The sequence below is a fragment of the Staurois parvus genome, unplaced genomic scaffold (assembly GCF_062004578.1).
Source record: "Staurois parvus isolate SC_StPar_1 unplaced genomic scaffold, SC_StPar_1.0 ptg001590l, whole genome shotgun sequence".
In the NCBI taxonomy this organism is placed as follows: Eukaryota; Metazoa; Chordata; class Amphibia; order Anura; family Ranidae; genus Staurois; species Staurois parvus.
Genome location: NW_028319386.1, coordinates 616,637 through 628,037, shown reverse-complemented (window position 1 = coordinate 628,037; position 11,401 = coordinate 616,637). Strand labels below are relative to the sequence as shown.

The 11,401-nt window shown below is 42.2% G+C and overlaps 1 protein-coding gene across 5 annotated transcripts in view; it reads right to left on the bottom strand.

Moving 5' to 3' along the window:
* Window positions 1–1,100: 1,100 nt before the first annotated feature.
* LOC149435179 (complement C1r subcomponent-like) overlaps window positions 1,101–11,401 on the bottom strand; it is a 100,746-nt gene continuing 90,445 nt past the window's right edge. For all 5 annotated transcript variants that reach the window (XM_089662943.1, XM_089662941.1, XM_089662945.1 and 2 more), the window contains 2 exons: window positions 9,338–9,412; window positions 1,101–6,032 (listed from right to left, as the gene is read on the bottom strand). In XM_089662943.1, coding sequence (XP_089519069.1) covers window positions 5,239–6,032; window positions 9,338–9,412 — 869 coding nt within the window. In that variant the 3' untranslated portion in view covers window positions 1,101–5,238. The remainder of the gene's footprint in view (window positions 6,033–9,337; window positions 9,413–11,401) is intronic.

Genomic DNA, 11,401 nt, shown 5'->3' with positions numbered 1-11,401 from the left:
CTCCACTTTTCTGAGGATCCATTTGGCATCAATTTTGTTTTCTGAATAATAAATCGTTGGTCACGCACTAGGCGTTTGCACCCTCCTGTTTGCTCTTCTTGTAACTGGAGAAATCATATTCGTGCGAGTAGAAAACACATTCTATACAGCAAAAAAGAGCTTCATGTAATAAAATCAGCGTCCGTGTTGCTGTCAGGATCAGCGCAAGGCTTTCCCCTCCGGGTTACACAAGTCAGCAAATGTGTCAACAATATATGGTATCGCTGCGATCGTCAAGAACTGGAGAATTTTTCTTTGGTGGTAGGGTATGGTAGTAACAAGAAACACACAGCTAAATAAAAAAAATGATTTTTTTTTACTATTTTGGGCCAGTTTTCCTTTGAAAATAAAAAAAAAAAATCAGGAGATATCCATTACCATTTACCACCAAATGAAAGCCCAATGTGTCCTGAAAAAAACGCGGTATAATCCACCTGGATGTACAAAGTAGTTGTGATGATATGGACAGTTTTACTAACACAAGTCAACGTTGCAAAATTGTGCTTAGGCATTTAGATTTGTTTTACCCTCAGGTATGTAGGGGTTAAAGTTGTCAATGTAGAAGCAACAGATGTCCCACCAAGAACAAGTAATGTTCTAACATAGGTACAAGAGTGATCATACCAGGGGCGGACTGACCATATGGAAACTTGGGCACTGCCCGAGGGCCCGGGGTCAGCAGGGGGCCCCATGAGATGCCCCTGGTACCTTTTTCACAGGCTTTTTTGAGTTTGGGCAAGGACACAGGGGCCCCATGATCCCCTATTGCCCGGGGGCCCCATGAGTTGTCAGTCCGCCCCTGGATCATACCTTTCTTTCATTCTTTCTGACAGTGGAGAATTATCAGTACCTGCTTACACTGGAAATTTCCATTAAGTTGAAAAATGTCTGTCCTTCTCATAGGAAAGGTCGGCATATTTCAGTCTGATCAATGACAGGCAATATTAAATCAGGAGCCTGGCTTGCACGGTCACTCCTATACCTAGCGGAACCTTCTCAGATACGTCATGTTTGGTTTGCTGTCCAGAACCAACAAGTGACAGACATTGTTCAGAACAGGATTCATTGCCTGGCTGAGGCCAAAAGTTTTATTGAACTTTGTTATTTTCTTCCATATAGTACATCCAAGCACAAAATACAGTAGTTTTACATATTGTATAGTTATAACTGAATTTTGCAAAGCGTGTTCTAGTGGTTACCCTCCTGAAATACATAAAAGTCCAGCCTTTTCTTTGTTTTGAACAGAGTAGGGAAGAGTTAGAATCTCCATGAGGTCCCCACTGGAGAAATGTTCCCGTCATTTTGTGTTTTGGGTAGTATCAGTACTTGGAAGTGACGGTGATTCTTCTGAGCAGGGATACAGACAGCAGTCCTTACCCGTGTGCAAAGAAACAAACAGAGGGCGCACGGGCCTAGTGCATTACCTTCTAAAAATGAGATTTATTGAATAAAAAGTAGTATACTCGAGGCAGAACCTCTTCCTCCTTGTTGGCTCTGAGGAAGAGGTTCTACCTCCAAATGCGCCAGCCATTTGGAAGCCTACAGTCTCCCAATAGCCACCATCTAGGAAGATTGGACCATGCTGTCTTTTTTGTAATGTGCCTTTGATTTTATCCTTTTGTGAGTATGCTACTTTTTATTCAATAAATCTCATTTTTAGAAGGTGATACACTAGGCCCGTGTGCCCTGTGTTTGTTTCTTTGCACACAGCTTCTTTGGATTTCCCTGGTCCATTGAGGACAGCAAGGCTTACATTCCCAAAAAGTACTCCATGTGGTATTACTGACATTGTGGTGCTCATCGTCCAGCGCAGGAGTTTCAGCATTCATTTGCTCATGCTTTTTTAGCAGTGCTTACCCTTCAGAGGTTCTAACCCTTTCCAACTATATCTAAACCTAAATAATTTGTTTTGGCTGTAATTCCACTTTAAGAAGGGGCCTTCAATAACAAGCATGTGAAGGGATGGACGCTGCTCAACTGACCCCAGGAGTCCAATGTTGAGGAATAGCCTCACAGAGACCTCTGTGACCAAGCGGAGCAAAATGCATCAGAGAGCTTGGCCAGAACGCTGGCTGAGGCCATTCTTCAACGTTGGACTTCCGGGGTCAGTTGAGCAGCGTCCATCCCTTCACTTGTATTGGCTGACCCTGGAATCACTCAGACTCATGCTCCCCTCTTCTCACTTACCGGTGAGGTGACCCTTCACCTTCTATCCATAGCTTGGAAGGTATATTTTCCACTAGGTTCAATAACAAGCAGATGATTTATCATCCTGGCTCAGTGACATGGGTGTGTTATGGTTACAGGAATCCACCGACTGAACTTTTACACAGTAGGGTACAACCAGCAGAGCGCTAAGCCGTACCTTACTTCATGCAAATTGGAGGAAAACAGCTGAGTGGTGTTGCAAGGCAGTACAAGGGAACAATTGTGGGCAGCAGCTCCTAGCATGCAATCAGGCCAGGCTGAACAATGAAGGATGGCTATTGCCATTGGTCACTGCTCTTTGTACATTGATCCTTGCCTTCCTAAAGAACACATCTATTGACCTCAATCTTATTGAATACCTTTGGGATGAACTGGAACACTAAGCCAGATACCAAAAATGTTGCCTGGCCTCATGAGTCTCGATTTCAGATGCAACATTCAGATGGTAGGGTCAGAATTTGGTAAACAACATAAAAGCATGGATCCATCCTGCCTTGTATCAACAGTTCAGGCTGGTGGTGTAATGGTGTGGGGGACATTTTCTTGGCACACTTTAGGCCCCTTAGGCTGGCCATACACTATACAATTTTCTTCCAATTTCCTTTGGATTTACCTTCAACTATGTAGTGCAAGGGCCTGCCTGACTGGATACAACTGAAAGTGTTGTTTAGGTTTGACCTCATATTATATGGTTTTTGGTAAATCTAAAGCAAAAATTCTCAAGAAAATTGTATAGTGTATGGCCAGCCTTAGCTCCAATTGAGTATCATTTAAAGCCACGGCCTACCTGAGTATTGTTGCTGACCATGTACACCCCTTTATGACTCCAGTGTCCAATCGTCTGATGGCTCCTTCCAGCAGGATAATGCACCATGTCACAAAGCTCAAATCATCTCCAACTGGTTTCTTGGACATGACAATGAGATCACTGTCCTCCAATGGCCTCCACAGTCACCAGATCTCCATCCAATAGAGCACCTTTGGGATGTGGTGGAACGGGAGATTCGCATTATGGATGTTCAGCCAACAAATGTTCAGTAACTGAGTGATGCTATCATGTCAGTATGGACCAAAATCTCTGAGGAACGTTTCCAGCACCTTGTTGAATCTACGCCATGAAGAATTAAGGCAGTTCTGAAGGCAAAAGGGGTCCAACCCAGTACTCGCAAGGTGTACCTAATAAAGTGTCCGGTGAGTGTATATGTCTAGGCAAAACATTTTAATAGAGTAAGATATGGTTAGAACCCTTGTCAGTACTTTTGTTTGCTATCTGTGGCTCCATTCAGGGGATTTTTATTACTACCTGTCCTGGTGAAAATGTTCTCCAGAACATATTCAAAGATGCTAAGGGAAATGTTAGACCTGCATGTGTAGCCAAATGAAGGAAAACTTCAAAAAAGTTCAACAGCTCTGTTGAGGCAGCTCCCACATAACAAAGCTTCCTTCAATGCCCACCCAACAGTAGTTCAAACTATAGAAATACAGAAAGGAGTATCAGACCAAAAGCAGACGAAAGAGTCTAGGATAGTTTTAATTGTTGGTAGAAAAAAAGTCATAAAACAGCCAACAGTTCTGTGTTGCCATCGCTAGTTTAGGGCTTTATTTAAAGCATAATTTATGAAATATTATATTTTAGCTTCCGTCTAAAATTTAGAAGCAGGGCTTCCTTTATTCAAATGCTAATTAACTTGTTTAACTGGTTCATGAAAGCTAGTAAAACAGGAAGTGGTGATGGCAAGGAAAGGAGATAATATAGCCATGGGAGGGGGAGCCTAGAAGAAGACCTGGCTAGAAGAAAAGGGGCTCCATAACACCGAGAGGAACTAAGACAGAAAGGGCCCACAGCACCAAGGAAAGTCTGTGCCATAGAAGACTTCATAGAACCAAAGAAGAAATTTCACTTGGGATGACATTGAATATACACTACAAGAGCACCTGGTTTCCTGGAAAAATCGCTTGAGTAGTGTGCATCCTGTTTGTTACAAAAATTGTGAACTACTGTATAACCCAAGCTTTATTAACTTTTCAGTCATTTATATTTCTTGTTTAGTAAAAGTAAAGCACATTAATACGCTACAGGAGCTTCTGCTTCTTTGGTTTACTGCAAAAAAATTTAATAATTTACATGCAAAACATTTTGGGGGGCAATACCACTTCCTCTTCATTAGGGCTCCACACAGAATAAAACTTGGGTGGACTCAGGGAAAACAGACTTCACAGATCTATGTTCTCCACATGAAGCAACAACTTGACAATTTTCATTGTGTTTTGGTTTGGTGGTCCTTTCTGGTAAAAATGTTGTCACTGAGACGGGAGAAGAAAGGAAACCTTTCTAAAAGAAACATCAATGAAAACACCTATTATTAGCAGGATTGGGGAAGGCTCTATCACCCATTAGCTGTTTTTTTGCTATCCAAGTCACCCTGGAAATTTACCCTATCTATTCTGGTGACCATGACAGGAAATCCTAAAATTTTAGATATGTAACCTGAGCAAGAAGTGAGGAGAGTCCCCCATTTGGGACGCTTTTTATGATGGGAATTATGTTCACTTTGGGGTGATTTTGCAACAAGGAAGAAGTAAGATGCACCATCGCTGAATTCCATAGATCAATGATTTATGGAAAAGGTGAATGTGTCTCCTGTCAGACACAGGCGTTGACGCGTTAGTCATAGAGGTAGCCCAATATCTAACTCCTGTAAAGGGCGAAACACATCAATCTTTTTAATCTTTGTGTTGTGGATTTTGGATGAAGGCTGGTCCCTGTATTGCAATTCTGGAGTGGTACCTACACAAAGTGCCAACAGTGAAGATTTGGGGTGATTTCCTCTCAATTCCTGTGCAATCCCCAGGAGAGGAAGTAAAAGGAGATCTCCCCAAGATGGCAAAGGCAGCTAAAAAAAACCCCAAAAAAACGAAAAAAAAAAAACTTATAAAGCTTTCAATTCCTTCTCTGTCTTAATCCCAAAAAGTTTCAGCTTTACATACACTTTAACTGTTCAGGTGGCTTTTTATCCAATCAATGTAATTGCTGACTTTGGTGTAATACCCATAGCCAACACCACAACTAATGCCCCAAGACACGATACCTGTGGCCACCCACTTGTCCTCGCTTATGGAGGCAAATGGCCCCCCGCTGTCTCCTTGGCATGAGTCTTTCTGCAATTTATTAGCTTCAGCATAACCAGCACAGAACATGTTGTCTGTGAATTTTTCCTTTTTGATTCTACTGGTTTGACCCATGTTTCTCTGTTTTTCCACTAGCTGTTTCTGGCATTTGTCCCTTTGAACCATGGGCAAAGCCACAGATTTTAGAATATTTGAAATTCTGCGCCGCTCCGTCATTCCAAATCCACTTACATACCCCACAGTACCGGCATCATACAAGGACTCATCACCGTCTTCAGGGAGGCAGATGGTAGAGGTGTTCTCATTCATGGTTACGGGCTCTTTGAGGCGAATCAAAGCGATGTCATGGTCATGGTATCCAGGGATGTAACTTGGATGAACATGAACTTCCCGAACTGCTAAATTACCTATACTGATTAGCTTCTCCACATCCGTGTCACCAATGAAAACATATATGTTGTTGACGCCATCTGGGTTTTCTTCATCTTTATTTATCACTTGGGCAGCTGTCATCACCCAGTACTCTCCTATCAGAATGCCACCGCCACGCCCAGTTGTGCGCAGTAACACTTGCCAAGGAAAATTCCCCAGTTCTGCGCTGTCACCATTGATAATGCGGCCATGTCTGGTGATGGGATTCGAAGGCTTTCCACACACTGTGGACAAAAGAGCTCACAATTAATCATCTGACAGCAGAACTTTTTACAGATATAGAACTGATGGTAGAGTTCCTACGATATGTAGGATTGCAATTTGTTAAAGCAATATCCACCCATATTTAACCCCGTCCATTGGCGCACCTTCAGTGTAAGGTCTGTCAGTGTTAAAGTGTATATATTGCAGCCTACCAGTCCTTAGATGTGGGGGCTGCATTAGTTATCTTTCCAGTCTTTCATTTCTTTAGTCTTTATACTTGTTGTGGCTGCAGTTTATAGTGTCTGATTGGTTGATTCCCCTATCTCCACGTATTAATTTGCCTATCTTGTTCGTATTCACTAAAGGGTCAGACAAATTCTTGTCCAATCCATGCCTTGCCACTTCCTCTGTATTGCATCACAAATGTGGGAGTGCTAATGTGATGAAAGACTGCATGGTGATTTGAGCTCTCTGTTCATTGCTCTGTCTGCTTGTGTATGTGTCAGATCTTATTACTGTGTAGCTCTCACCTGCAGAGCACTAGACTGAGAGATGAAGCTCACAGTGTGCGGTGAAGTCTAAGTAAGCTACTTTAGTACAGGAGAGGAGCCTGTAAAGCTGTGTAAGACTGAAGGGAAGGCAGAGGTCAGATTTAAAGCGGGAGTAAACTGCGTTTGAGAAAAAAAAAAAAAACAACTGATCCCCATGCAGGGTAAAGTCATAATGTGTGAGCATGCACTGCATACTAGACCAGTGTTTCTCGACCTTTTTTCAGTTAAGGCACCCTTTAAAATGATGGACAGTCCTGAGGCACCCTTTAAAATGATGAACAGTCCTTAGGCACCCTTTAAAATGATGGGACAGTCCCGAGGCACCCCATTTAAAAATGGGGTGCCTCCAGACTGTCCATAATTTTTAAAGGGCACCGCATTCTAAAATGTGAAAAATGATGTGACCCCAGCACAGATGGAGAAGGGCAGGGGAGGGTCAAACTAGGTTGCTATACAGGCAGCTGACATCCTCCTTATCAAATGATAATGTCATTAGTTGTCAGAATGCCAACACTAGAAGGTGATAGTGGTGCACAATGAAAACCTGTGGCTTTGTGTAACTAGAAGGCAGGCTTGTTCCATCGCTGGCCTGTGTACAAATTTTGGGCAATTTTTGGATATTTTGCCAAGGCACCCCTGAAGAAAGCTCAAGGTACCCCAGGGTGCCAGGGCATCCTGGTTGAGAAAGGTTGTACTTGACCATTATGACAGACTTAACAAAACAGAACACAAGGGGCGCACTCTCCTCGTGCATTAATGTGATCAAAATGGATTTATTAAAAAATAGACAAATGAATACTCACAAACCAAGGGTCATGTGAACAGACAAAAAGCCAAAAGGTGACAGTCCCAGGCAATAGAGGTCCTATGACAGAGTATGCTAACGCGTTTCGGGAGTCAAACTCCCTTCCTCAGACTTCCACGACCTGGGACTGTCACCTTTCGCTCTTTGTTCACATGACCCTTGGTTTGTGAGTATTCATTTGTCTATTTTTTAATAAATCCATTTTTATCATTGTAATGCACGAGGAGAGTGCACCCTTTGTGTTCTCTTTTATTAGCATCAAGATTCCCCGATCTTTTAGAGGGCTGCACCCCAGAGAGTGATGGATATCGTGTTCCTGTGGTGCAGGAAGACCTGAGCGCTGGTTTTGATTTTGATTTTTTTTATTATGACAGACTTACCCGTGAAATGAATCCCTCCAGCGGCGCCCTGCCACCGCTGACAGGGAATCCGTTTTCACCTGGTCTTCCTTCCAGATTTGCCAGCTCCAGACGCTAGAATGGCCAATCCACGATGACATCAATCCCGCACATGCTCACAGTAGTCACGGCCGTGGCACAGCTCTCTCAATGAACGGCATGCAGTGCGCATGCGCAGGCGATGTCACTGTCTGCTTCACATCTAAATATCTCTTAAACATGCACAATATTTACAGTATCTATAGAAAAACCTTATTATAGGCTTACCTGAAGGTACAAAGCAAAAAAAAAGGAGTTTATTCCCACTTTAAAATCGTTGCAAACAAAAAACTGACAGCAGACAAGTAAAGAGGTTTTATGTCTGAAATGACATACAGAGCCTCATCACACACAAAGCTTTACCTGCTACCAATTTTTTATAATCTGATTTTTTGAAGAAGAAAGAAGACGAAAGAAGAAGAAGAAAGAAGAATAGAAGAAGGAAGAAGAAAAGGAAAAAGAAAGAGGGATGAACAAGAAGAAAGAAAAAGAAAAAAAGAGGAATGAAGGAAGAAAACGAAGAAAGAAGAAAACGAAGAAAGAAGATAAAGAAAAAATAATGAAGAAGAAAAAAGAAAGAAAGAAGAAGAGGGAAGAAGAAGAGGGAAAAAGAAGAAGAAATAAGCAAGAAGAAGAAGGAAGAAGAAGAAGTAAGAAGAAGGAAGAAGAAGAAGTAAGAAGAAGGAAGAAGAAGAAGGAAGAAGAAGAAATAAGGAAAAAGAAAGAAGAGGGATGAAGAAAAAGAAGAAAGAGTATAAAAGTAAAAACAATGAAGAAGGAAAAAGAAAGCAAGAAAAAAAGAAAGAAAGAAGAAGAGGGAAGAAGAGGAAGAGAGAAGGAGAAAAAAAGAAAGAAAGAAAGAAAGAAAGAAAGAGAGAAAGAAGAAATAAGCAAGAAGAAGCAGGAAGAAGAAGTAAGAAGGAAGAAGGAAGAAGAAATAAGGAAAAAGAAAGAAGAGGGATGAAGAAAAAGAAGAAAGAGTATAAAAGGAAAAACAATGAAGAAGGAAAAAGAAAGAAGGAAAAAAAAGAAAGAAAGAAGAAGAGGGAAGAAGAGGAAGAGAGAAGGAGAAAAAAAGAAAGAAAGAAAGAAAGAAAGAAAGAAAGAAAGAAAGAAAGAAAGAAAGAAAGAAAGAAAGAAAGAAAGAAAGAAAGAAAGAAAGAAAGAAAGAAAGAAATAAGAGGGATGAAAAAGAAGAAGAAAGATGAAAGAAGAGGGATGAAGAAGAAGAAGGAAGATGACAGAAGATGAAAGAAGGAAGATGAAAGAAGAAGAAAGAAGAGGAGGAAGAATGAAGAAGAAATAAGGAAAAAGAAAGAAGAGGGATGATGAAAAAGAAGAAAGAATATAAAGGAAAAACAATGAAGAAGAAAAGAAAGAAGAAATAAAAAGGCATAGAAGAAAAAAGAAAGAAGTATAAGAAAGAAAAAAAAGAAAGAAGTCAAAGGAAGAAGAAACCCTGATGGTATAACCTGGCCTTCCCCTGTTCAGTCCCGGAGGTGGGTCCAGGACTGTATCTGCACTCTATTTACCTGGCACACAAATCGGAATAATGGCTCCCCCGTTCTCATCCTTCCAGATTCGATCCTCTGTACAGGTGAACTTAGCTGGAGAACATACAAACATTATGGGATTAGTACAGGTAGCAGCAGTTTCTGGAGTCATCCTTTTTAGCAAAGATTAGAGCAGCGCCATCTCATTGACTTGAATTGTGCAGGAGAGCTGTAAGGCACAACCACTGGGTAGCGCTGCAAAAGCAAGACATAAGGTGTAAATACATCAGAATGAATACAGCTGCCACCATGTTCACAGGTAACATCAAACTATATCTAGAAACAATGGTTTTAAAGAGGAAATCCAGGAAAAAAAAAAAAGATTTTTGTAAATTCGATTGGCTTAGTTTAGTTTAGCCCAGAGGGCTGCTGGGGATGCTGTATTCTGTGACAGATACAGTGTGCACTATGATCCCCTGGGCACTGCTACCGTGACTTCCCATCTTGTACATAATAGAGGGTCACTCCCTTGGCACCCGGTCCATCCAGAAAAGGTCTTGCATTCTTTTCATTGAATACAAGACATTCTGTGATGGGACGTGGGGTGAACAGAGAAGGATGAACGTTGTGGTCTGTCCTCCTCCAATCACAGAAAGCCTTGTATTCATTACTAATACAAGAAGTTTTCTAAATAGAGGAGGTGCTGAGCGAACGACCCCTGTCAGGGTTGCACAAGATTGAAGGATCGTAGCTCACTCTGTATCTGGCACGGAATACAAATGAGAAATATAGCATCCCCAGCAGCCCTCCATACAATAAAAACCCAAAAACTAAGCTGGTCCAATCTACCTTCTAAAAATATTATTTTTCCCCCTGGAGTTCCCCTTTAAGATATTATGACACAAGATTAGCCATTTTATATGTCTTGATGCATTTCACCTGAACATAGGCCACAATCGAGTGTTTGGATGAAACGCATCAGTGTGGGGTGGATCACAGGCAGAGCCTCTTAGTGCTTGTTGTCCAGAACAATAAAGCTTTGTTGTGACGCAGAGGTCATCAGTTTGCGGCTGGTTCTTTTGCTGGGGGATACATGTGTGCTCCACCTGATGGCAGCACTTGTGTTTCCAGAGAACGACTGACCCTGTGTGTGTCCCACTGTGGAGATTTCCTTTTACCTCCTGTCTAGGAGACACAATAGGAAGTGAATGGAAATTTATCCAGAGTGAGGTATATCTCTTTTTAGGATGCATTCACACAGGTGGCCAGGGGCCGGTAAAAACAAGCAGTTGTGCTGCAGTTTTACCCCCACTCCCAACTACCTACCTAAATAAGAACTTACAGCCACTCAGGGCTTTGCTTCACGACCACAGCAAAAATCAAATCCCCTGTCAGGTTAAGTGGGCATCATCGGCCAAGCGTGACCCATTCAAGTCATTGGTACTGTAGCATAACTGCCCTGCAACCACATGCAATGCAGAAGAGGAGAGGGCTATAAAGTGCAATGACAGAGTGGGTTGTGCTTGGGGAATTGACTCAAATTTAAAGTTCCGAGGGACATCGCTAGTGAATTAAAATCATTAATGGAAGGAAAAACAATGCAACTGGGCTTATAAAATACCTTGTACCAGGGGTGGACTGACCATTTGAAAACTCGGGCACTGCCTGAGAGCCCGGGGTCAGTAGGGGGCCCCATGAGATGCCCCTGGTACCTTTTTCACAGGCTTTTTTGAGTTTGGGCAAGGACACAGGGGCCCCATGATCCCCTATTGCCCGGGGACCCCATAAATTGTCAGTCCGCCCCTGCCTTGTACATGACTTTTCTGTACTTTATAGCTGCAATTGTTTAAGTTGGTGACAGGGTCTCTTTGCCTGAACTCTGGGTATCGGTTTTTATTGCATAGCTCCATTAATTGATCTAGGGCTAATGTAAGTATACATAATCCATACCTCAGGGATCGCTGTGGATAATCACTGCAGTAGTTGGCACTACTACAGTGATCCTCCTTGTCTTCCAGGTCCAGTGTTGAGCAGCTGCCCTTCTGCATACTGAACACAGGGGCAAACTCGCCTGGCATGGGCACCAATCACAGAGCACCTTGT